Source organism: Pezoporus flaviventris, unplaced genomic scaffold, assembly GCF_033815535.1.
Source record: "Pezoporus flaviventris isolate CSIRO_AGI_PZ_B2104156 unplaced genomic scaffold, CSIRO_AGI_Pfla_v1 ptg000036l, whole genome shotgun sequence".
Classification (NCBI taxonomy): Eukaryota; Metazoa; Chordata; class Aves; order Psittaciformes; family Psittacidae; genus Pezoporus; species Pezoporus flaviventris.
The window spans coordinates 32644855-32672427 of NW_026892584.1; the positions used below are offsets into that span (position 1 = coordinate 32644855).

At 39.9% G+C, this 27573-nt stretch overlaps 1 protein-coding gene across 9 annotated transcripts in view; it reads right to left on the reverse strand.

The window, feature by feature from the left end:
- Positions 1 to 264: 264 nt before the first annotated feature.
- Positions 265 to 27573, reverse strand: part of FOXN3 (forkhead box N3) — a 217177-nt gene continuing 189868 nt past the window's right edge. For 6 of the 9 annotated variants that reach the window (XM_061463819.1, XM_061463820.1, XM_061463826.1 and 3 more), the window contains 3 exons: positions 17591 to 17699; positions 10212 to 10235; positions 265 to 7627 (listed from right to left, as the gene is read on the reverse strand). In XM_061463819.1, the coding sequence (XP_061319803.1) occupies positions 7078 to 7627; positions 10212 to 10235; positions 17591 to 17699 (683 nt within the window). In that variant the 3' untranslated portion in view covers positions 265 to 7077. The remainder of the gene's footprint in view (positions 7628 to 10211; positions 10236 to 17590; positions 17700 to 27573) is intronic. The other 3 variants (XM_061463827.1, XM_061463824.1, XM_061463823.1) reach the window with 1 other exon arrangement.

Here is a 27573-nt window from a genome sequence, read left to right on the forward strand (position 1 = left end):
CCAGCAAAATCAGTTTTGTTTCCAAGCTGCAGAACTGCTGAGAAAGGAAGATCAGGCCCTAACATAACATCCATTTAGTACACATAGCCATTTGCGCATGGCAGCAAATTAACGTGAGTTGGTACCTACTGCAGTGAAGATGCACCTAACATCCCACAGAACTATTTAATAGTGAAGGAATTCACTTATTAAAAAGAACCTCACTGTTGTTCCTCCTTTCCTTAATAACTGGGCATATTCTGAATATTCACACAACTACAACTGTTCAATTGATGCAACTCAGTAATTTTTATTGCAACTGGAAGACAATACATCACAGAAACTTTATGGTAGGTTTCGGGAAAGTGTTATTTACAATAATAATTGATGAAATAGTTTGTCTTTGGCAATATGATTACACATCAAGAAAATGTAAAATGCAAGTATGCCTCTAAATCAACATTTTCATATTTCCTAAAGATCAGCTGATTGCACTTGCCTTCGGACTGCTCATTTAGGTAAACACAAATACAACTCAACATCACTGTTCATTCCCCACCACAGTTTGTGTTTTAATATTGATGAAGTTGGCAGTTTCAGATACAGGAAAAAAATTGGCTTATCTCTGTACTAAATTAACTTATTGGCCAGTTAAGGTCCTGTGACCCTCAAGCATTGATACTAAATCTCTTGGTCTTTTGATTGCTTTATCACTTTTTTTTCTGTAAAACAAAATATTTCAGAAATTACAGATCAGAGTATAAAAAAAAAAATGTACAAGTCCATAATGCTTTTCATACACACACAAATCATTCCCCCCGACATTTTACATCATGGCAGTTTTAAGTAGTGAGTGTGAATGATGCAGGCACGGGAACTGGTTATCAGATACAGGTATGACTTTCAATTGCTGTCCCACACATGTACTCAGGAAATGTAGAATGCTCTAGGAACTGAAAGATGTACTCAAGTTCAATGTCATCTGAATGAAAAAAGAAAAGTCTCGGGATTTCAGGCCACAAAAAAAAAATGACAAAGATTCCCATCTCTAGATGATCAGCCATCCTAGAATCCAGCATGGAATTACAGTATCCAGTAAAATCTCTTCTAGCACTGAGGGCCAGCATGAGTTGTCCCTTATCCCTTAAGCCCTCAGATGATGAGCTCTCATCACTGCTGGCCAGATCCAAGGCCCAATGAAATCCACTGAAAATAAAGAAGTGAAACAAAACTCCCTTCCATCAACTGGGAAAGGATGTTACACCAGGTTGATTTCCCCCTCTTTGCAAAAGGAAATGTGATACAGTAGAAAAAAACATTATATAGCTTTAGATAAATATACTTTGTTTCAATGCTAAAACAAAACCCAAACTCCCAAAACCAGGAGAGGCTACTTATTAGAACAACTCAACAGTGACCTTTAAATCAGTTCTGGTTTTAAATGTACACCAGCAAAATACAGCACCATAGACACATTAGGTTGAGACTTTTTTTGGTCAGTGAAGCTAGTACTTGTTTGCTGAACTGTGGAAGAATTATAAGGTCATGTACACGATCAAAGGTAAAGCAACCCAGCTGACAAGTCTTTGCTTAATTCAAGAATAACCAGTACTAAAAATAAAAATGCAAGAACAAACCCCCTAATAAACCACCATCAATTAATACTTTCTAAATAAAAGGGGATTAACGGATGAATTCACAAATGTATGCAGATTTATACAGAACACCGAATGTTGTGTGTAAATCCTTATAAACTCCAGCTCAAAACAGAAACACACAAAATGTATAGTTCGACTTACACATCCCATTTCAAAGGAAAAGAGACATCATTACAACTTGGTAACTGTGCTAACTGCAATATAAACCAAACAGAAATTCGAAGTTTGGCAGTTAACTAAGAAGAGGGTTATCACTTAGGTTATATAGCAAAGTGTTGATGTATATTACATATAGTAGTATAAATAATAAAAAAGTATTATTTAAATTAGATCACAGTGCTGCATTATGTGCATAACAGTGTTTGATATATTACTGGAGGGCTGTGAAGAACACTACTAAAACTTAACTGGTCGAACGGTCAACACTGATACTCTGTTACAATCAAGAGGATGCATGGTTCAAATGCCCTTTTGGTGGCAAAGTCAAGAAAACATTTCAAGGTATTTCCTGTAAAATATGCCAATGAGCTATTCAGGCAGCAGTGACATACCTGAAGGAGCTGGGTTTGCATTCCCCATGGAGTGAAGTAAGTTGCATTGCATCTTAAAGTGGAAATGCATTCTCCCAATAAATTTATTCTGATCCCAGAGCATGGGAGAGCTTTAAAGAATGCTGAGGGACAGAGTCAAGAAAAACTGGTAATAACAGTTAACAGTGAAACAGGGAAGGTTCCCAGGAGCACTTGGGTGTCTATAGCTCCGCTGATGGCAAGTGAGATCAGACACCTTCACCTCCTAGAAAACCTCAGATTGCACCTATCTAGATCTTCAGACAATTTGGAAGCCACAATCTCAGTGAAAATCAATCACTGCTACCCAGAAACTGGGACAAAGTGTGTTTGGTCATTTTATCCTGGTGCCAGTTGGTGTACAATTTAGGATTTCATTCTCATGCTAAAGCATGTCGATGTAACTGTACCTCACTCCAGTGAAGAATGCAGCCCCCAGAGTTTCTCTGTATCTTTTCCAAAGGTAGACAGTAATTCAGTCGAACACTGGGAGCTGATGCCTCTCCTTTGAGATTCCATTCTCCTGTTAATTTAAGAGAGGAGCCAGAGTATGGACCTCAACTGAACTGCCAGAAAGAACAGTCATGGAAGAGTTATCTAGTCATACATGGCACACCTCCTCGCTCCCACATCAGGCTTTTCAGCTGTGAACCCCTGTGATCTTGGCAGAACTACTGCTGGCTTTGCCAGGAGAAGATCAGGATCAGACTGCTTTCAGAAACAGCTACGGGGTGATACATTAAAGCTGCTCAACACCTGTGCTTGAAATTTTAAATGCAGGCAGGATCTGCATCAAAATGCAGTAGGACATCCAATTCCTTGTAGAACATTAAGCACAACCAGCAGATTTCACCTCCCTGCAGACACTGGTGAAATCTGCTTGTGATATTAGCTCTGGCCTGCAAGAGCCTCTTGCTGCAAAAGGCATATTCCAAAGGAACCCACCATGAAGTCCAGCGACCCCTACAATTCACGCCTCCCTGAAACTCACCACTGAATGCTTGCTGACATACTGGGATTCCCCAAGCCCCACCTGTCTTGCAGAAATGCTAATTTGGCAATACTGATAGAGTGAGGAAAATGGAAAGTTAGATCTGACAACTTCTCACCCTAAAATGGCTTAGTAAGGAAAGCAAACAAGCAAACCCAAACCACCTCATGTCTGGCAAGTTAGTAATACAGTGCAATTACCACTCCCTTTTGGCATGATTCAGTCAGAGACAACTGGATTGAAAAGCTGACATAGTATATTTTGGAAAACAGATCAGTCTCAATTGTTATAATAGGAGAGAACTTGCCTGACTGGTCTGACAAAGCTGCCATTGTCAGCCAGGCACAATAACGGGTTAAAAGGTGACTCCTAAGTATTTTATACAAACCCAAATTCGGTACTTCTCACCAACAGTCAGAGTAAGGGTCAATAAGTGCCAGTTGTTTTTAAATGCAAGAAATAATCTGCTGATGGCATTAGTCCCCAGCCAAACTGCTGGTTTCAGAATGTAACTTTGTAAACTCCTACTGAGTAACACCTCTTCAGCAGATCAGACTAGGAGCCACAAATTTTACATGAAAATAGATGCCTGCCAACATTTTAGGTTTAGCAGCAAGTATATAAAGGAGTTTTTGAAGTCTTAGATTATATGTATGTATATAGAGATAACCTGCCTAATTAGATATTTATGCAAAATGACTGCTTTCTAAGGTGAGTAATACTAGTGGTAATTATATACTTCATCACCAAGAGTCCACATTAATGAATGGTACTTGATCAGCAGACACGGATCTCATTTGCACTGACACACTGCAATCAGTGAAGCTGCTCTGGAACTAGTGTCGTGACTGTGGACAGAATCCGGCCACCAGCACACAACCACATCGCTTTCTCTGGAGGACAGAGATGGCTGAGCCATGGTTTGAGTGTATTTTCTGCCACTAAATCTGGCTTTTCAACACTGCTTTTGGGTAAGTATTAAACCACCCCTGAGCTGGTACAACTGTGCACTAATGAGCAAAGGTAGTGGCAAACTGATACTGTAGTATGTGTATTTCAAATTACTCTCCCCAAAGTCCATATAACGCAGAAGGAACCAGTTTTCTTGTGCAGTGGCGGTGTGGTTCACTATCTGCGGACTCTGGCCGTAAGGAGCATGAACTGGGGCAGAAGCCAATTACCCCAGTCCAATCACATATGAGGAAAGCTATGGCTCATTCACCTCTGTGCTAGCTGGCCAAGGGACTGGTCCTTCCCATTTTCCAAGCCCTTTCTTCTAAGGGCTGCAGGCAGCCAACAAAAGTTAGTATCGATGTACCCCTGACTTAACCAAAGCTGGGAACCAACCCCACTGGGAATCAGCTGAGGGAGGCGGAGAGCTGTTCCTTGCACTATCACTGTCTCTCTCCTTCCTTATCTGCATAGTTGGCAGTTGTGCTGGGCTCCAGCAGCTGTCAGGCAGCTCCTGAAGATCCCAGGATCTGGGTGAAATGGAAGAGAAGCACCATTTTGCTGTGATGCCTTTAGTGTGGCCCTGTTTGTTACATGGCAAAATGCTTCCAGAGCACTGGAACAGGTCCAGCCAGCCTGCCCTTCAGTGCTTCCACCCCGAACTGAACACACACCACAGGCATCTCCAAAAGCAATTTTTAGCTCACTCCCCTGAGTGGGAAGTCAAACCCTTCTTTAAATCACTCTCCATAAACTAGATCCATCCTGGTGAAACTGCTGCCTGAAAACAGCTGTTAAGGATAAATATAAACCTGCAGTCTTTTTAAGAAACAGACCATTTTGTTCTGTCAAGTGTTTGGTTCCTGGGATTTTCTTCTTGCCTCTAGTATATTCTACGTGTAGAATTTATCATGCCAAATTCATGAATCTGGGTGAGACTATCTTATTTATTTCACAGTTTCCCTCTGCTGTAGGGATCTCCAGGAGCTGTCATCACCAGGAGAATAGCACTATACCTGAATCACACTCTGTAACACTGGTTATTCTCCGGACACCTCAGTAAGGCTCTTTCCTAACTTCATTTTCTCATGGCAAATTAGCAAAGCTATTTTCTTGTCTATTTATTCCTGAATCAAATCAGAGAGTTTTCCTCAATTAACCTCCATTATTCTCTTGATTCTGTCATACACACTCACTACTGAATTTGCCCTCAGATTATTGCGTCATGTTACACATGTACAGACGAAGAAAGGACACAGTTTACTTGTTTTTTTTTTTGTTTTTGTTTTTTTGTTAAACAGAAGTAGGGGGCAGGGCTGAATGTGCAGACAAGGCAGTTTAATTCAACCATCCAAGCCCTACCAGAGCATGAAGATTTTAATATTGCAGAGTAAGTTCCCCAACAGTCAGTGTTTGTCCCTGAAGAAGGTTAAACCTTAAACACCTGCTTCAAAAAAAAACAACAAAACAACCCAACAACAACAAAAAAAGAAGGAACCAAAACAAAAACAAAACAAACAAACAAACAAAAATAAAACCCCAAAAAAACAACTCTAAGCCTAAGGGCTTAAAAATTAGAGGCATAGCCTTTTTCTCTAATTTCTATATTTATATGAAAATAATTCATGCTTCATGCTAAATACATTATTTACCTTACAAGAACTTTGTCATCTTTGAATTAAAAAAATCGTTTGCTTTTTGTATTCCCCCCCTCCCAAAAGGAATCCATGCAATGTGGATCAAATTTCTTCTGCTGGCTACGCTGGTTGATCTGGAAACTTTTGCTGTCACTTTTGCACAGATGAATCCTGACTGACGGTAACTGCGCTCTCATTTCAGAGGGCAGTGTAGGAGATCTTTTGTTGAACTTCTGAGTTTTACTGTTCACCAATATGCCTTCCTCTTATTTTTACATACAGAATACTACTAATGGCAGGTTTTGTAGCTTTGTTTCCCCAGTTAGATCAAGGATTTGATCCACAGAAACAGATTCTGATGTATTTCTTTCCCTTAATATCTACTGTAATTTCTCAGAGTCGATTGCTTTTTACTCAGGCAGTTTAGAAGACATAGCTTGTTTTTCCCTATTACTATTATTTTTTGCACACAGTGCCAATCTTCAGGCTTATGGCTTTTTGAACATTCTTGTAATTTAATATAGAAGACAGAACTCAATGATTAACGATGCTACTAACAGTGACCTCCCCTCCTCTTTCTTCTTGTTATTTCACTGAAACCCATTGCATACATAGTTCAAATTTCCCCCAAACTTGAAGTTATCAGTCTTTACATTATGAGCCACGTATAGTATGAGAAGCACTAAAAGTGCATTACGGTTTGCGTAGTTGCCACCAGTGGCCATCCAAAGACTTCTATGGCACAACGTATCCAAGTGCTGCTGTTCTTGGTGTTGAGAAGTACGTGCCTCCTCCTTCCCCCAAATCTCTTTATTCACATTCACTTCTAACCCAATTGTAAGGCCATTAAAAACAATTCTTAAGGGCCAGGCCTGAAAGATTACTAAATTATGCACAGCTCTTCTAGTGTAAGAGGGATTTCCAAGTGCCCAGTTTTACTCCCATCGCATTACTGTTGATGTCACTGCGTATTCAACCATGCATTTTTGACAAGCCGGAGAAAGCAATGGTGATTCTGGCTTTTGTTATTTGTTAACTTTTTGTCTTCAGGTAATGAAAAACTTTTGTAAATAAGCTGAGTGTCAGTATGAGTTCTATGGCTTCAATCTCCTTTAAAAATAAAAATCTTAAGGGTCAAAAAAAAAGAAACAAAAAGAAAAAAAAAAAAAACAAACCAAAAACAAATAGAAAAACAAAAAAGGAAAAAATTGCTGATATTGCCACAAATCATTAGAATTCACCTGACGTGATGAAACAAAACTTTGTAAGTTCAAACAAATCATTTATTTGTTCTAATTTTTTGTGGTTTCCTTTTGCTCTTTCTGCCCCTTTGCCGTCCGATTGGTGATGTTGTTCAAACAGGACCGAATTCCTGCCAAATGCAGGAGTGATCCTGCAGCTTCTTTCATCTCCTCATCGTCACTCTCAGGGGGCTTTTCTGTACGTCTCTTTTTAAGAGGCAGTGTGTCACTTGGTACTTTTTTCACCTTCATTAAATGTTGCCTTTTCTTGTGCTGGGAAGCATATCCACTGTCAGCTAAAGAATCCTTGGTCTCCTTCCGATGTTGCTTTTTGTCCTCCTCTTCTGTTTCACTATGGCTCTCGTGGCTCTGGAAGCTAACTTCACTTCTTTCACTGCTGTCCTGGCTACCTTTAGTTGCAAATTCATACTGGTCGTCAGCAGAGGAAGAGGAAATGGAGTCACTTGCAGGTGATGTGCTCCTGTGGTTGGAAGATTTGGCACTGCTGTAGTTGTGATCCTCCTTTGGGTCACCGCTAACAACTGGAGAGCCACAGGACTGTTCGCTTTCTGTCCGCATCCGGCAGTTGGTTATTCCATTCCTGTAGAAACAAATCAAAGCAGTCTCAGAAGCCACAGAGATGTGATCCTGATTCAGTGCAGAAGATGACAAATCTAACTGACTGACAACCTGAAATTATGACCATCAAAGTAATGTCCATGCAAGATGGTTTCAAAGCCTGACTCAAATTGCTTGTGAATTGGCTCCACACATGAAACAAGTCAAAAGATGTAATGGCACAAGAGGCAGGAGGAAGGAGGGGATGGTTGCAAATAAATGATGTCTGAACAGTCCTGATTTACATTTCAGCTAATAGTTTTCACTTCCAAAAAATTTAAAAGAAAAAAACACATTATTTTATTTACTGTATTTTAAAGAAAATCCTCTCCACTTTTCCATATAAAATGATATTACCAAAAATGTCGGGGAGAGATGCTAGCTTTCTGGAGTACTTTGCCTCCTCTCAAAGACTCTTTTCCAGCAATAGTGTTCCAAGGGTAGGAGATGCTTCACATGGAAGTAGCACAGCTACCATTTATTTAGGACACATTCGAACAGAAGGAGCAACTAAGCATAAACCCCAGGTCCAGTCACATTTCTGATTCTGATCTTACAAATATTCTTAAAAGCAATATAATTTTAAGCCCCTAGCTGCCAACAAAATATTACAGTATGTTTATAAACAAACAGTAGGAAAAAAAAAGTATCTGTTTTTTAGAAGTTGTCATTTTCCCCTCTGGTTCTATGGCACTCGGTGCTGTGTGAACTACTATAGCATGAGACATTTAAAACCCAACAGTGTTCCTTTTTGCATTGGAAAGTACTAGAGCCACTGAATTTACAACACAATGCCTGCAAGTCTGTTAAAGAAGGGACTGACCCTGTGCAGTACTTAATTCCTGCAGGAAAAAAGGAGGGGAGGATGCTCATCATTGAATAAAGGCATCATCATTGCCACCCCTAGTCCACCAGCCTTGGACCCCTCTATCAGTTAAAAAAACCCAGTAAACTGGCAACACTGTTTAAACTATCACATGAAAACCTGCTGTAAAATCTGCTTTTGCCATCTGCATGCTATCACTAGAGTGCTTTTGCACACTCATGGCAGTACTGGATTAGAACCTTTTCTTAAACACATGCACTTAACACAGGTACTTCTTAAGACGAATGGCACAGTGGCAAGTACAGAGTATTACTGATCCTCTGCTTAGAAAATGAGACCTGCTGAGAAAGGTCTCAGGGAAGGGACCTCACTTCTGGTTTCTAGAAGGAACAGCAGAGTATTACCCATTTCTGAAACGTAAGGCTGAAAGGTGGAAAATGAAGAGAGGTATGTAATTCCACAGTTCCTATAAATCTAAATGCTCTTGTCTGTAGAGCTTGCTAAAACAAGAAACAGGCTTTTGTGAACCAGTGACAGGACAATGCTACTAGGTAGCATATTAATCAGCCATTCCAAATGTTCTCATTTACAGTGTGTTAAAAAAATGTATATACTAGAAGGCCCAGTTATTAGCAAAGAAAGCCTCCTGCCAACCTCTTTGCTCAACAAATTCCCCCCCCTACGTTTTTGAGTAGCATTATGATCCATAAATTATATACAGAACCCAGAAGGAATACACAAAGAGCCTTCAATTATTAATATCTAAATGCAATGTCATTCATGACTGTGCAGCAAGCCAGCTGCATTTACTCTGTGATGGTTTGCCACTGCAGGGGTTGTCATTAAAGGATGCCAAATGCTTAAAAGAAGAAATCATCCATACTAAACTAGTTGTAAGGTGAATTTATAACCAAGTCCTTAAGATCAGTCATTACAAGGAAGCATATGATGCATTTTAAGTGACAGATTCTTCATTTTTAGGGTAAATTTACATTTAAAGATGTTTTACATTATCATAAATTAGCATAAAATTAGTTACTTGATTTTACTAGGCAGCTAATAGTCAGAGCAATGTGGCGTAATAAAAATTACTTGCTACTAATTTTCCATTAAAAAATAGCAATAAATTCTTGCTCCAAGGAAACAAACACAGCACAGAATAGGAGGAAACTCAAATGGGATTCCTACTGACTAAGTTATTAGTGAACAAAGCTTCTGACAGATGGGACTTCAATCAAGATGCCCATTTTCCTGTTACTAGATCTACTCCTGTTAGTTCGTACTGAGAGACCATCAGTAAAAGGAAAGCTACAGTTCCATGGAGGAAAACAACCATGTGCCAAAAAGACATCCCTGATTTGCCCCGCTCTTGAGTCTCTAGTCTTTGCTTTTACCTAAAAGGACTAAAATTTGGATTCACAAGCTCTGCGCCCCTGGGACTTACTCCAAATCCCAATCATTTCAAAAAGGGGTAAAAATAGAATGAAAGGCCCAGGGATTACAGAAGCAATGTCCTGGGGGAAGGTGTACTACTATGGGGTTAGCATCCCACAGGGAGTGACTGCAACGAGAGGTGATGATGAAGAAAAACTGAAGACCACAGAAAGGTGCAAAAAAGAAATAAAAAAAAAAATGGGAGGAAAGGGAATACCACTACACTTGAGAAGAAAGGCATCTATGGTGGAACTGGTCAGGAAACGGAAAGCATTTGCATCTCAGAAAAACCTCGTGTTTCACTTACATTTTGAGAGATTTCCAACCAGTTCTGCTTAGGGAAATAAAAAAAGGAAGAGAAAGCAGGTCAAGGAAAGAATTAGCAAAGGATGTCTGCAGAAATGAGCAATTTATACAGGCAGAGTGTTTTAGGATATACACCATATCAAAACTAATGTACCCTGAAAAGAAATTAATCTGATTTGTATCCTGATAGGCAATAGCTCAAACATAAGATACGACAAATTACGTACAATTGGTATTAATGAGTTGAATAAACAAATACTGAAACCATTCATATGCTGCATATGCTTCTGAGACATTCTAAAGTTTGTATTGCTTTTCTACAGTCACATACTGTCCTGGGTTCAGCAGTAGCAGTCATTTTTCCCCTTCTTGGTAGCTGGTGCAGTGCTGTGTTTTGACTTTCAGCCTGGGAACAGAGCTGATAACAATGATGTTTTAGTCTGACCAAGGACTTTGTGAGCCTCATGCTCTGCCAGGGAGGAGGGGAAGCCGGGAGGAAGCAGAGACAGGACACCTGACCCAAAGTGACCAAAGAGGTATTCCATACCACAGCACGTCATGCCCAGGATGTAACTGAGAGTTACCCAGAAGGGCTAAGGCACTGTGAGGTTGGAGGAGGTGGGGCGAGTTATCAGTTGGCAGGTGCTGAGGTGTTGTATTGTCTTCTCTTGTTACTTCCTTTATCATTGTTATTATTGGTGGTAGCAGTAGTGATTTGTGTTATAACTTAAGTTACTAAACTGTTCTTATCTCAACCTGGGGGAGTTGCATTCTTTTTGGTTCTCCTCTCCATCACTTCGGGAGTAGGAGGACGGAAAGAAGGGGGGAATGAGTGAACAAACTGCCTGGCTGGTTTTAAACCACGCTACATACTCACTAAAAAATGAATTCGATCTACTTAGTTCAATCTAGATCATGAGTGGTCAATCTAGATCATGATCACTAAATTGCCCTGGGCTTCAGGGGACACACTCTGGCCAGCTGGATCTATTTTTGCTCACAGTTCTGGTTGTAACTGTAACTTTGCTACTGAAACAATAACAGATTTTTAAAACAAGTGCTTGCTCTGATGTTTAGACTATTTTGAAATTACAGGTCAAGACAAGGTATTTAAGAATTCTGTGCTTACTATAACAATGAGGGGAAATTTATTTCAAGTAATACCTTATTTTTTCCCATTACTCTTTTTTTTTCCCAGAATTTTGTTTCAAAATTTCCAGAAACTGACATTTCTACATGTTTTAAAGCGGTGGCTTCCCTTAAGAACAGGACAGTCTCTAGAACTTCTCATCCTACTGACGTGGACTGTCTTATTTGCTTGAGGGATCTGAACCATAGTTGTAGAGATAAAAGTACCATGCACAGATTCTTCTTAAAATATTTCAAGTTGGCTGTAGCAGAATGATACAACCCTCAAGCACTGCAGAGGTAAGTCTGAACTTTAGAAAGCCAGACTCCATTCTCACTGTTAATGGATAGGAGTTCTCCTACTAATGTTAGCAGCAGCCAGATGGGACTCACAACAGATGGATCTCAAGTCTCGGTAAGGAAATACTGTCCTTTGCACAGTGTTAGTACCTCTGCCTATCAAAGAGGTCCTCTTCAGGATGAGATGAAAGTATGTCTCAGTTATTTTAACAAGGACAGATACATCTTCCTTAAATTTCTCTGCTAGCTTTAAAAAAAGATAGGTAATCACATTCTGTTTGCTAAGTGGCAGAAAGTTTTGCTAAAATATACTTACGGTATGCCACATCAAAGACAGGTGAATTCACTGACAAACAAAGCAAACCTCTGTGGAGGTTAAGTATCACCTTAATCTACCTTTGATCCTCCCAGATCAGACATTGTACACCCACAGGTGACAGGTTTTGGTATGGAATTGGACACACCCAGTTAAAAGTTACAAAGAAAGCAGTACAGGAAAGTTGGGTTTGTGGATTTTGACAGGTTCCAGGTTTGCTAAAAAAAAAGAGTAACTTTTTTTTTACTGTACAGGTAACACAATTCCAAAGGGAAATTCAGGACAGTCAGAACTTTTATCTACAGGTAGTTGAACTGTTACTTAAAATCACTATGTACCAGCAGACAAGAGGATGAGCAAGCATTTTAAACGTAAGTGGTGCTCAGCTGCTGTATGATGAGATTCCATCAGCAGTTACTGAGTTAAAGGTCAACAAGTTGGTCACACTATTGATAGGAGCTCTTACAAAGGTACTTCACTGAATAATTGTATGCCAAGGACCACAATAAATACCAGTCATGAACTGCCAGCAGAAAGAGCACTTTGTCAGCGTCAACAGCAGTTCTGAAGACTAATGCAGCCTTCTGCATTTTGCAAGAAAGAATTACCAAGTTAGCTAGCATTTTTGTCATTTAGTTACTGAAGGATTCCTTCAGCTCCCAAAGGTAACTCATCTTGCTTGTTACAGGTGAGAAGAATGCAATGCAACAAGGATGACTTGGGGTTTGTTAAGCTGATCATGCCAGTAATAAGCAATAATGTTAAGAATATATAATTAAGAATTTATAAGAGGATTCCCCCCCCCCAAAATAAAGGAAGGGCAGTACCTTTATTCAGTAGCCAGTGAGGATGTACTTGCTTTCCCCCTAGGAACAGGGAGCCTTTTGTCTTGGAACCTTGAATGGAAATTTTTTTTACTTCAGGAAATCCTCTTGGAAGCTTGTGTTCACAATTTACAGGTAATTGCGAAATTCCCTGAGAATGTCATAGTTTAACCCCAGCCAGAAAGGCAGTGTTGCACAGAACCACTGTTCATCACTTGCTGACTGATACCCAGCCCAACCTGAGCAGCGATCTGGTGGTTCCTAGTCATCTCCCCCCAGTTTATATACTGGGCATGACGTGCTGTAGTATGGAATACCCCTCTGGCTAGTTTGCGTCAGGTGTCCTGTCTCTGCTCTCTCCTGGCTTCCTGTGCCCCTCCTCGCCGGCAGAGCATGAGAGACTGAAAAGTCCTTGATCAGGGTAAGCACTACTGAGCAACAACTGAAACACTGGTGTGTTATTAGCGTTGAACTCAGACTAAAGCCAAAACACTAAACACTAAACACTAAAGTAGCACCAGATACTAGGAAGAAAATTAACTCTATCCAGAAATGAAGACAGAAAAGCTACAGGTGTTTAGCTAGAAAGGAGAATTGAAAAAAGGAGAAAACCCCATGTAATTTCCCATTAAGTTTTATTTTTAACCTGCAATAATTAGAAGAAAAAAAATTAAACATGTATTTCGAACAAACACTACCAAAAGCAATCTAACCTATTACCTGGGCATACATGGCATATAAAAAAGTTTTGCCTAAATTTTCAACCAGCCTGAAACAATATCTTGGATTCATTCTGGGGAAACATATGCTAAAAAGGCAGATAAGCAATGAAGTCTATACCATCCTCCATCCTGACATTTCTGACACATCAAAAATCAAAGAGAATGGCAAATCCAGCCAAAGCATCTTTACTGGGACCAGCTCTGCTTAGCGTTTCCTAAAGGTTTTACCCCTCCTCCTTCAGGTTTCCTACCAAGCCGGCCTCTGTAGCAGTGAGAATTTGGGCAGAGCAAAAGAAGAACAGGACTAATACAGAATTACAAAAGATGTTAACAAGCATCATGGTGAAGGACATCTGGTGAATGTACAGAAATTGTAGTTCAAACAGCCCTAATATTATATCAGCTTCCAAGCTGATTTCAAAGGGCTGGTGTAACTGGCAACACCTTACTCATGTGGAAGGTGATTATATATGATACAGAACTTCTTGCACCTTGCCAAGATGCAAACTGGTGGATGCACTGGCCACTTTGACAGAGACTACACCTACTGAGGTGGACACAGACGTCCTCCTAAGTAAACATTTAGAAGGTTTTTTTTTCAATGGATGTACATAGGAAGAGCAAGAGCTCACCTTCAAAGCACAATCAACTGCTTGCTGCCTGCAAGGCACTACTGGCTTTGCTTGCTTTCATTCATACCTTTCTAAGTATTTTCTTGTCTACATATCCAGATTATCACTGCATTTGCTTTTAGATTCTCTCAGGGAAGTGTATGGGGATACAGTCTGCCAAAAATATATACGATGGATCTCATGTTAGAGACATGCTACACACTGTGCAGCTTTGAAGCATTATCTTCCCCTGCTGTCTCTGGGTGGGTCTTAGACTTGTCAGCCACAACACGGAAAATATGGATGGTAAACAAGCTGAAAGTGGTGTGAATAAAGTAAATAAAAAGCTACTGTCAAAACACATCCAATTATGCTCTGCTGTGGAGATTTAACATCAGAGGATGATTTTCAAAGCAAAAATAGTGTGGGATGCCTTTTCCATTTGTAGATTAGTTTGGAACGAAAGGCCTATTTGTGCAATTTAAGCCAAATGCACTACAACATAATGATGTTCTCCTCAATTGCTATTCTTTATTCATGGGAAGTGGTGGATTTGTCATGTTTGTTAAATATTTTTCTGCAGCGTTTTTTTAATCCAAACTACTTAATTCAATCGTACTTTATTTTATATATATAACAAATAAAGTAATCACATGTAATTACATAAGAACAGCAACACATCGATACCTTGTGCAGGAACAAAATAGGCTAAATATATTCAATCACACTGCTGAAGAAGACACAGTGAACTATGCACAGTAAACTTTCCAAATGATGGAAACTAATACATCAGAAATCACAGATTTTAGCAACGTAGTCCAGTGGTATGGTTTTGACCTCCTTTCTGAGTAACAGATCAGTCAAAACACTCCACCTAACTACAACTGCAAGTTTAACCCGAGACCAACCTTTTTGTTACTCTGCTTTGACACTAATGGCAGTCTGCACAACAGGACAACATTCTGCACGTTATTCACAAGGAGTCTGGGGGACAACAAAACCACAGACCATTAAGATACTAAGGAAATAAATGCAGAATGAAATAAACCATTCAGACAGCAAGGAAATGCCAACAGAAGACCAGCACCTTACAGAAGAATCCCTAACTCCTACATATGGTACCTAAAGAAAACCAGTTAAGAGATTTAATTTAATATGCAAGGATCCACTACCAAGAAGGTACTAGAGGTCTCCCACATTAATTATGAAAACCACATTTTTTAGGTGGTTTTAGGCCTTTCGTTTAGAGTATCAAAAGAACTCTTCTCAAGAAAATATACATGTGAGCAGTACTCTTAACTGCAACAGTAGAAGGCTGCACAGAAGCTGTGGTAAATACCCCTCGCTGCACATGATAAGCAGAAGTTATTCTCATGAGTTGCTATGAAAGCTCGACACCATAGGTCCTATTTAGCCCCATGTATCTCAGGCTGTCATTTTTTAAGTAACCAGTAACTGTAATATCCAGTTTTGAAAGGATGTGATGATGTTCTAAGAGGCACCGTGCATCCAGACTGACCCTCTTCCTAAAGAAATGCTGAATCTTAATATCTGCAAGGGAAACAAAACTATCTGCTGAACTTGCTCTACTGCAGAGAGTCTCCTAGCTTCTCAAAAGCTTTCAAAGCCATTTCCCCTTGCCCTGCCTTTCCAAGAATTAGAAGAGGGGATATTGAAGTAACTCTTAAATATGAGCAGACATAATGCAGACCAGGAATATATTCATAGCATGCTATTTCTAATATTGCCTAAGGCTGGAGAAGAGAACAAAAAGAATTAGAAATGTCTGCATTAACTAACCATAAATACTTTTCTCTGAGACACAGCAAAATGAACATAAGCAAGGGAGGGGTAAAATCCCTAATTTCCCAGATCTACATTAGCAAGTATCGGGTAAAGATCCAGTTCTGCCTGCTGGGAAAAGGCATGAGTACTAGTCCTCAGAAAACACATATAATTTAACTACATGGCCCTACAGCAGAGCAATTTGAGGATTTCTACACAGAAGGAAATTTTCAAGTGGCCTGGAAGGAAAAACAATTCTGTCTCCTCCTCGAGTCAACCCTGATTATGAAACATGATCTAATAAGAAATGCAAACAAACTCAAGAGATTATATTCAGACCACTGTGTCCTCCACTGAGCTTGAACACCTCATAAAAGATACATATAATTAACGATCCAGTAGTCCCACAGCTCTGCAATCCCCACTGGAGCAGAATGCAAGTTCCGGCTAAAGCCAGTAGCAAAGTTCCTGAAGATGGTTGACCTCCACTGCTAGCAACGCCAGACTGTGGAAAAGCAAGATGGAGAGGAACTCTGCAGTCTTCTGGAGGATGACCCCCAGTGATGCATCCCTTCAGCAGAGCAAATGGGAAAAACAGCTGAAGCAGCTGCCCATCAAAATATATGGATTTTATTCTAGTTAGTGTCTTCCCCCCTATGCATTTTAACCATTAAGAGTATATGAATGTCATAGGTTCTTTCTCTCTTCATTTACTGGATGGAAATACTGCACCCAAAGGGTTAGACACTGATTCTCTAAAGGGATAAAAATAATAAAGAGCAAATGGGAAAAAAAAAAAAAAAAGCACCAAGTAAATAATAATGGAGTAAGTTGCTATCCAGATACTTTATTTCACTGTCTTGTAGCCATTTACTAAGATCAGAGGGTATAACTGGAGCAGCTAGCTCAGCAAGGCAGGGTCCATGCTAATTATGAAACCCCACCCAGATTACCCAACTGCCTGAGCTGAGATAGGGTTTGCAGATACTGAGTGTCCTGAAAGAGAAGGTCACTGGCAGTACACTTGACCAAATTAATCTCTTGTGACTGACTGAAAATGGAGCTACACCTGAGGTGAATTGCTCTGCCACCAATAAACCATCTCTGCTTTAAGTAAAGGAAGCCACTAAACCACAGTTCTTACTGCCATCACTAGATGTCTCTTACTGCCCTGCTTTCTGGAAAAGTTATCATCAAACAGTATTTTACCCTTGAATGTTTGAGTATAACCTTGAAATAGTAACTGTAGTGAAAGAAATTGCTTCACAAAGACCTAAGTTAACAACAAAAGGACAGCTATATGTTCAGATATCTTTCAGACTTTGCTTTAATATTATTGATATTATTCTCACTGGTATTTAATGCAGCAAGTCTTTAGGAAAAGGAAGGGAGGAGCAGGGAAAAACATTTGCACTTAGAAAAACAGGTCACTGTAGAAGGTTCTCACCATAAACAATTTCCTAGTGAAAATAAAACTGCTTTTTACAAATCAGTGTGCAAGAGGCAGATATGCCATGATTGTCTTGCAAAGAATGGTAACCCAAGAATTTTAGGTGGCAGAGTTTTATTTCATTTAGAACCTCAGAAGTATTAGCAAGCAGCAAAATATCTGATGACCAGAGCTTACGTACACCTTTACATTCTCTGTAAACACGGATTTATTTCATAAAGGTCCTTCTATGAGCCACTCTTACCTTACTGCAACAGCCATACTTCCAATGGGGTTGATTTGCAATGGCCTGGCTCCAGGAAATAGTCCTCTACTCAGAACTCGAGCTCCATTTTGTATCACTCCTGGAGGAACTAAAAAAACAAAAACCAAGAAAAAAAAAAAAAAAAGAACAATTTTTCTTTTTGAGGAAAAGTTAGGAAAATGGAGGAGCAAAATGTGGAACTTAACTTGTCATGAAAAAAGAAAACATTAGAGAGCCTTGTGTAGTACACTGCTTACCTTGAACATCTCAGCCTCAACTCTTGTGAATGCCATGCTGTCTACAATGCTATTTTCATGGAAAAAAGTAACAGCAACCAATGATAACATGGCTTGTGGAAGTCACTGCCTGACCTAGTTGCTGCAGATCATTCCCTGCACAACCAAATCACTTTTGTTTTGCAATTGCCATTCTGCTGGGAATTCATGTGCTTGGAGTCAAAGCCAGCTATGAGCATAGATGAAACTATTTTGCCTACAATAAGAAACAATGACCCTTTACAGATAAACAGAGTGTAAGCACCTCACTGCAATAATACAGGTCATAGGTTTTTATCATCCCAGCTTACTTTCTCAGCAGCAATCTCTTGGCCTCTATCTCCTGCAAAATAAAGTGTTAACTGCAAATGTGGATTTACCAGGAAGGGTGAAGAAGAGGCTAAAAAGGCACTATCTCCATATGACTAATTAGCCCCTCTCTTGCCATCGGTGGCCTCTGGCACCCACCCTGATGTCAGTCACGTCCCTCCAGCACACGGCTGGGTCACAGTTGAGCCTCCCCCATCCAGTGGACTGATGCCACAGACATTGAACTGTGTAGGTACTGGCCACTACAGATCAGAGATTTCACTGGGGTGTTTTAACTTGGCTGTGTATCAAAGACTGCAGCTCTCGGCAACAAGATTTTAACCTACAACTGAGTACTTCTTTTCTAGCCAGCCATGTTTCTGTGCACTGCTCAGCCCAGGGCAGCCAGCCCCCAGAGGCAGCACTACCAAGGCACCACCAAAGGAGGAGTCTCCTCTCAGCAGGCCCTCAGCATCTTCCTCCTCCACTGTGGGATGGCAGGACTTCTCCAGACAGGTCTTATCCTAGGTGCTTACCACGGACTCACATGTAATGCCAACTGTCTCTACAACTATTATGTCCCTATAGGTTGGAACAGTAACCCCTAATAGACTTAACTCAAACTTGCTTATTTAACACCCACGGCTAGCCAGTTCGCTTACTTTTTCTTTACTATAAGTCATCATTCATACTGCAACATCCCCTGGTGGGGACTGTCCAAAAAGAGAATGATTGTTACTCTGGATGTATTATTTTTAAACACACAGATATTATATAAATGCATGTAAGAAATGTAATCACCTTATAAACACCCACAGTATTTTATTTTTAAACAAATTACAGGGAGACTAGAAAAATCATTCAGCCTAAGAATCAACACACACAGTTTATATGCCCAACTTCAAACACTCGCACCCCAAAATATTAGCGTATTATGAGGCAGAGAAATACAGGCTCAGAAGTACATAATTTTTAAGCCACTGAGGTACACTTCAGCTTCCTTTCAACACCAAGCCAGAACCATACCTCCTTTCCTGCTACCCTGATGCTCACCTTGCTTCACTCCAGACCACACAGATTAGGTCTGGGAAAATAATCTTCTTTATCCTGCTGGTGAGAGAGCGTGACCCCCTTAATCAAATCCTGTCACTGTGTTATACCCACCTTTACTTTTGAGCGCCTCTGAAGAATAGGTCATTTATATTTAGGTGCTTAAGTGCAGCCTCAAATGGCTAAAATTACAGAACTTGCTTTATAACAACTGGGGTCAGCTTTCAATGACCAAAATAATCCAAAAATTGTGGTTTTCTATTTATACTTCACTACTTTGTGCACTTTTTCTTCCAGCACTAGATTATGAGAAATTGATCCAATCTGTTTCACTCAGGGGACACTACCAGACTGTCAATGCTCCCATGTTTGAGTTTGTAGACACTGTAGAGGAATGTTATCTTGCTAAAAGCTTCAAAATCTGCATTTCTTACTATATTTGTTTCCACAGCATGACATTAAGATGGCCAAAATACCAGTGACATGATAGAAAAGAAGACTTCTCAAGGATATGGCTAACCTAAAATGCAAAGGTAACAGGTAAATTCAAGGCAGCAGATAAACCTGCTAATATCAAAAGATCAGTAAAAAGACATAATTTTCAATGGGCATGTTTTTTCCAACAGGCTTTCAAGAGGGACAGATTTTGTACTGCACTATACATTACAGTTTCTCTATGTTTACAAAGTCCTGTTAAAAGAAATGAACCAGGAGTTTTGATCTGGGATAGATCTGGGAATTTTGTCTTTACTCTGACACAAACCACAGACTTTTATACTGAAATGAAAGATTTATGCATACACACAGAGCCACGTGTCAGTTAGTTGTGGATGTTGCCTAAATATATAGACACATAAAACTTTAAAGCAAACACACTGAAAGTTCTACTGCAAAAGAGAACAATAGGGTCCTTGGTTCTCAAACTCTTCTTTCCATGGTTATCTAATTATACTGGCCTGTTGGCAGAGTTAACTGATGCTTATCTTATTCTTTCCTCTCTCCTACCCTGCCTTATTGACAAATCCCATCGCTTCACTTTCTCATCACTTCTCTAAAAATACTGCCTCCTGTCTTTCCTTCTTTACATTCTCCAAGTTTCCTTTTCTACTGCTGTCCTGTATATATAAAATACACTGCCAAGTCTCATTGCTTAGGCCTTCTATATATTGACATCCCCACTCAAACCCATTCTCCATCTTCCTTGACCCTTTGTAGGCTTGCAAGTCATGATGTGCTATTCAGGGAACACACACACACAGAGTCCTCATGCCTTGGCTTCCCTCTGAATACACCATAGCTCTGTATACTGAAATCACCACTCAGAATTCAGTAACTATTTCAGCTTGCAACAGCAGTGTTATGGCTCCTGATTTTATGTTTGTTTCTCCAAACTCTCTGAATTACCATGCAGCAATACCACTACTTCACTAGCAAATCATGCAGACAGACAAACAGAAAGGGACCAACTGGAGGATGACACTGGACAATTCAGGGTATCCTTTCAGTAAACACCTGAAACCACAATAAAAAAAAACCCACCACACAAACCCCCTATGTATATAAACTGCTAATACATTGTCCCTGATACCCAGACACATCCCTGTCTTTGTGCAGGCTGCATGAAGATGGTGACTTATTATCCAAGGAATTATTTCCACATGTTGGTACTTTTGAAGGGTTGTGGATTATTTACTGGAAAATACATGGTGCTTTTATTACAAAGATACATTTACGCCTTACAAGCTTTAATTATCTTTCAAAACCATACTTTGAGGTGAGGTATTTATATTTTAGACTGAAGATTCATAGTGTGGGGTAAGATAATTTACTTTAAGCTGTATCATCAATCAGTACCACTCTGGACTAACACTCTGCAGTCCAGACTCCTCTTTTCTAATACTTCTTTAACCAACAGCACAGGCAGGCTACATGGTTCCCAATTCCTAGGCAGAAGTGAGAAATGCAATTTACACCTCTTCTGTGCAAGTGCCAAGAGACATTTATATCTGAGAAACTCAGCTCAAGAAAACAATGCAAAAAGATCCGTGCATCTTTTTTGATAAAGGTTTTACAAAATGTTTTGGTGAAACACAAAGAGCCTGAAACAACAAAATAATTATCCACCTTTTGGCTTTCACCACTGCAGTCTTTTCAAGGAGGCAATGGATCTCATTTTGCTTTCAGGAAGCCTAAACCCTGGAAATACTTACACTGGAGTAGACTTAAAACTGTGTACAGAGAATCTGCCCCTAATACGCTTCATGAATAGGGAAATTATGTTTGGACTATATGATGCTCTGATGGAATTCCACTACCTGAGTAGGATTTGCTGGCATTTCAAGTCTCCACCGGCTAAGTGCAGAGAGAAGCAATTCATCCAATGTCGAAAATCAAGACTGCATTTCTGAAATTCTCCAAGATGGAAAATAATCTCTTTTGTAGCAAAGTTCTACATTACAGTTTAACAGACAATAAAGTGAATGCCATGTAGAAGAACATACCATAATCAAAACTCTAACTACTTTTATGTAGTGTTAAAAAGATCCAACAGAAGCCCAGAAAAATCCAGTGTTGTTTTGTAGCCCGTACTCAGGTACCTGATCACTCCACAGCCAGTGCAGTACTGTTTTAATTCAGAGCATGGTATTGTGCATACATTAGCCAAGTAAAATATTTTGAACTATGGACTTCTTTCATCACAACCCTTGGCAGACTGTATTCATAATCTCTTACTTGCAAGCATGTGTGCAAGTGAAGCAAACTTCCCCCATGCAGCCAAGATAACATCCTCATCAAAGACCTTCACTACAATCAAAACCATGTTAGACTGGGTCCTTCCCTGAAGGTTTGATTGTCTAACATACAATACAGCAATCTGGAAAAACTGAAGTGGAGAATGGAAATACCCAATGGACAGAGTCAGACACACTGACACCCCAACAGCTCCCTAAATAAGGAAACCAACTTCTTGGATAAATGTTGGCACATGGAAGTTAAATAAAGTATCAGTGCTGAGAGTGATTTGTTGAGCAAGGAAATTAAAAAGAAAGGGGTAACAAATGCATTCTCTATGTCATCTGGGAAATAAGCATACACTTCATTAAACTTTCTATGTTAAGGTAGCCAATATTTAGAATAATGAGGAAGATGGAATAGTCTTCATTGAAAATGAACATTAAAAATTGGAATATTAAGAGTATGAAGGTATCCTGTAGGGACAGACTGGTTCTCTGCCTCTTCTGTCATCATGGGGCACATGCATTTATCTCACTGATCTCTTCCCTGACCCATCTCTTGTAGTACAGAAGAAATCATTATAGACAAGAGGTACCAAGTTTCTGCTAATATCTGTCAGCTTCAGCTTTTTTTCTGCCAATCTCACCTCCAGGAGAGCGTTTAGCAGAATACTGTACCTCAGGCTACAAGAACTGAAAATAGGAAATTGCTAATGATGTGTAATTGATGGGACATCAGAGGTTGCCAAAAGCAAATGTTATCTGCCAAATGTGTAACTTTATTCACTTCAGCTCTCTTATCCCAGGCATAAGTTTGATACCATCTGCCTAACATCTTCTGTTTTACTGCTCAAGGACAATTTTAAAGCTCTGAAATGCCAGACTCTGTAGTCTAATAAACTGCAGAACAAGGACGCATCCAAGCCATTTACTCTAAACAAGAATTTGACGTGGGGGGAGAGAAGTGTATCTTGATAATCCTATCACACTCATACCTTGTCTAAAGACATTTAATAAAAAAACCTCAATCTTCCAAGTTATTATTTGTGTAAGTAGAAAACTATGGCTAGAGTCTTCAATTTGGTGATGCTGGAACTGCTCGACAACAAACTAAACCATGCTGCTAAATCAAAATATGAGAACTAGGGAGAAAGAAGTATAAAGTATTTCATAAAAGGAAGTTTTCTTTCCAATTCTATTTCCTCACTTTAACGATTTAACACTGAAACACTGGGGGAGGGAGGAGTGGGAGGGGAAAAATCCTCTTTAATAGAAGTTGAGGATGCCATTCCCCCCAAAATCCCAGCAACTGGAATGGAAAATTTCAACCCTACTGAAAATGTCTTTTCCCAATTTCCACTTTGATACAGAATCATCAACAAAAATAGCTTTATGAAACATTCTACTGTCCATGATTTATCATTTCCTGATGTAAAAAGTTAGGCTGGAATCTGACTTGTCTACAGCAGTACAAACAGAACATTAGTTACCAAGTTTCATACACAATAAAAACAACCAAAGAAAACAGCATGTTCCATTTGATCCTATTTGAAGGATTTCTGTCTTTTATTACGGCAATTCTGTATCAATTTTCTGTCTTGATTCCTGTAAATATGTTTTCCATATACACAATCCACTTGAATGAGCTTAAAAGGCAAATTTCATCAGGGTACTATTTTAGAACTCTAGAGGTACAATATTAGTAGAACTCTTGAGTTCTAATTGCTTCTCCTACCACCAGATTTAAAATGTATATATCTATTCTAGGTTTCATACGCTTTGAGACAAAGATTAATAAAGATTTCCAAACCAGAGAGACACTGATCTCACCCTCGGAAAGCCTGTTTTTTAAGAAGCACTCAGCAGAATTCCACGCACATATCTTCCCAAACGTCTTTACCACAGTACCGTCTGCTGTAAGAAGCCACCCACAAATCCAGTGCCGCAAATTCTCCCTAAGTCCACCACCTTCCAGCTAACCTGGGTGAGCAGTATTGAAAACAGAAGGCTGAAACGAGCTTATTAAATCAAGATTTCCAGTATAAACCCTTTGATGCAGCATTGTTTCAGTAGCAGCAGCAATGCACTACACACACTCCCTTCTTACTGGTCCTTCCTGAAGAGGAAGTGGTTCCAAGTTCAGAATGACCTCACCAATTAAGAAGGTTTTGCTACTTAATATGCTTACAGTGACTTGAATCTCAGGAAGTCAAACATACTGCAAACCCACCATGACCAATCTCCATTTTATTCATGGCAAAACACAGTGTTTTGGCAATACTAAACGACATGCCCATGACAAGACACTCTGTGAGAATCAGGAACGCTACACTGGAGTAACAGCTGGTAAGATTTACTTTCAAGACACTGGTAAGAACTGAAGTACTGAAAATCTGAACACTTGTACAAAACTAACCCACGGGCTTCACTGAGTTAGTAGCCATGACTTCTGAACTGAGCTTTACCATTTGTTCACCACCTTCCTTTCCTCTGTCCCCTCTTGTGAATTGGATTCTCAGCAGGGAAAAGAGGCCCAGAAATCTGACGCAGCTTGCTGAAGAGGGCCTAGCCAGGCCCCGGTGTCCTGCAGGACAACATACAGTTTTTAATGCAAGCTACGTATTTCGGAATTAGTATTCATGTACTGGCTACTAATAAAATCTAAAGTATTTGTAACTTGTGACGGCTGCTACTGAAGAAAGCAGGTGTCTGAGTTGCAGTTTCTTTTTAAACATAATCAAACCACGCAAAACTTGATGAAATACAACTTCCATGCACCGAAGCAAATAAAAGGATTAAAACTATGTCCCTACGTGCCCTTTCTGAGCACATCACAGTACCTTTCATGCTTTATTCTTATTGCCAGCTGGACTGTGTGTTTCAGTAGAGCCTTGCACAGAATAGGCAATTTGAACTTCTGCCTTTAGTCACAATCTAGAAATACTTGGTCTGTGAAAATACTACAAAGTGTTAATACTTTAGGAACTGACTTCTGATGTCAACACCCCAACTATAAGTGCATTATTTCCAACCTTTAGTGACAATGCTAACAATCAAATTCATGAGCCTGTGAACTAAAACCCCTATAAACACAAAATAATTCACGTGACAGTGTTTCACTCTTTCATTTCTGCATGAAAACTAAAGCACAGTGTGACTGGGGTGAAACGGTAAGCAATGTTTGTAACAGCTCAGACATCATTTCAAGATTTCATATCAAAGCAAAAGCTGATTTTAGGAGTAATGTGTGGTTGTTAGCAGTGTTTCACATACAGGTAGGGAATTTTAAATGGTCATTTAAAACGTAAAGCTAATTAATCAAACTTACAAAGCAGGAATAGTTTATTGTGGATTTTCTAATGCCACTGAGATGGGATTCCCTTCTGACAGGCTATATTAAAGGAATAATTTTTAATAAGATTTTAATAATGGCTGTAGCTAGCTTCATCCTAAAGATGTTTTTAGCACCCACACTGCCTAGATGAGCACAGATTTTTATCCTGCTCAAAAGGTAGCTTTTAATCCAAGAAGATGCCTTCAAAGTCAAAAGCTAACACATGTAACTGTCCACATAAACATGAATCCAGGCTGACACAATCTACCTTGGAGGTATCCACATTTCACAATGATGGCTAAGTGTCTGTAAGACAGGCAAAGGCCTTAATGTACTGGAGTTCTAAACTTTCTGACTTCTCAAGTTGTTACACTGTGAAATGAAACTGAGGTTCTGCCTCCATGTGAGCATCTCTGTTATGGAAGTAACTGGCACATTCTGAGTCAGATTCTCAGACCAAACAGTGGTTTTCAGTCAGGTATTAACACCTGCATCCAAATTCTGAACTGTGACCCTCCCTCTTCAAATCTTGCCTTCAGAAGATGGGGCATTTTGCAGCCCTGATGGCTTGAGCACACGCTTAACACCACAGTCTGATACAAAAACCAGAACTCTCAGTCTTCAAGGGATCAAACAGTACCAGCATGCTTACTTCCCTGATCATTCACAGCTTGACTTACAGATCGCTGTAGTCACTAACAGAGCAGAGAATGAATGTTGAGCTTCTAGATGATGTTCAGCATTGCAATGAAATTTTTACAGCCCAACTGCCTTTTACTTGAAAACTAATTTAAAATGTGATTTTTCATGCCATTTTTTCTTAATGTGTGGTAGTAATTAACTTGCTTTAAGTTGCCTAACATTCTCCCAACATGGTAAATAATAAGTGCTACCCAACTGCAATGCACATGACGGGCTGATTAACTTCCTTGGGTAACCGTTCTCTCACACAGTAGAACATTTCTCCTCTACAATTCAGAGGACCTCTGAGGTTCCGATAAAAACTTTTGCCCTTTCCTCCTGCACCAGCCAGTTCTACCCAGAGTTTGGAAGGATTCATGAACTTCTGAACAGACCCTGCATTTCAGCTTAAAAGCACAGAGGAAGGCCTTGTTACTTGTGGATGTCAAGGAGGGAACAATGCGAGTGAGAACCCATCTTTCTGCTTTAACCCCCCTCTCACTTCTGACATCCTGACACAACAGCCCACTGGGAAGGTGACATGGGGAGAGAGATATGCCAAACTTGTAGGCGGCTAGAATTTCGTTCCTCAGAGCGACCTCTACAAAATAAAATAGCAATAAAACATCTGCCAACCTTCAAGCTATGGTCTCTATGAAACAACAGTGCCCAAATCTCCAAATCACTTCCATGTAAGCACCTGCAATGCTGGCAAACGTGCATGTGATAAAAACCTATAGTGTATTTAGTACATGCAGATTACTATGAATCTCCTTTCTTTCTTGTCTGCAGTCTTCTCCTGCCCTCCGATTCCTCCAGGAGTATAGATTATCCTTGTGTTTTTCCTATGCTTTTCTGTGCACCTACTGCTTTACATCTCCTTCCCTCTCTCATAAACCTTTTACCCCTGCATTCTCATTCTACTCCAACTTTGCCTCCATTTCTCTGCCTCACAAACCTGGTTTCTTTTTATTTCTGATCCTCTGAAGATCTCTCACTTTATTCTTCCCACTAAGCCCTACAATAACCTCCTCTCCCCAGTAAAATCTTTCCCTTTTTCTACCTACACATTGTGGGATTGCTCACCCTTTTACCACACAAGAGTGTCCGTGAAGTCTGTTTAGGAAAGGAAGACAAGGAGCACTCTTCTCTCTTTCCAGGATAGGCAGTTACTTGGTACATTATGTTCTTCCCCAAGAGGAGCTTCTCAAGAGGAATTTCTCTGGCAGGGTCACAAAGGCTCACAATAGCTTTTCCCTGGCTGCACAGGAACTGCTTTGATGGTAATTGACTCTCTTCTCCAGGCAGAGTACCAAAGTGCAAAGCTAATCAAGGCTTCCCTGGAATTTGGACTTGGTTGCCCGAGCTAGAACAATAGTGGTGATGTTAAACAGGTTTGATAATGGCTCCTATTTTAACTTCTGCCTTTATTTTTTAGAGCTGCCTGTCACTTGGCATTACCGTGCTTGCTGACCAGCAACACATTTGTCTTCCTGTACTCCCTGCGTTTCTGCAGCTGTATTCCTCTACAGATTCCTTCAACACCTTCACTGCAAGCTCTGTGGGGCAGGGATGATTCCTGCACTATTTGCACAGCCC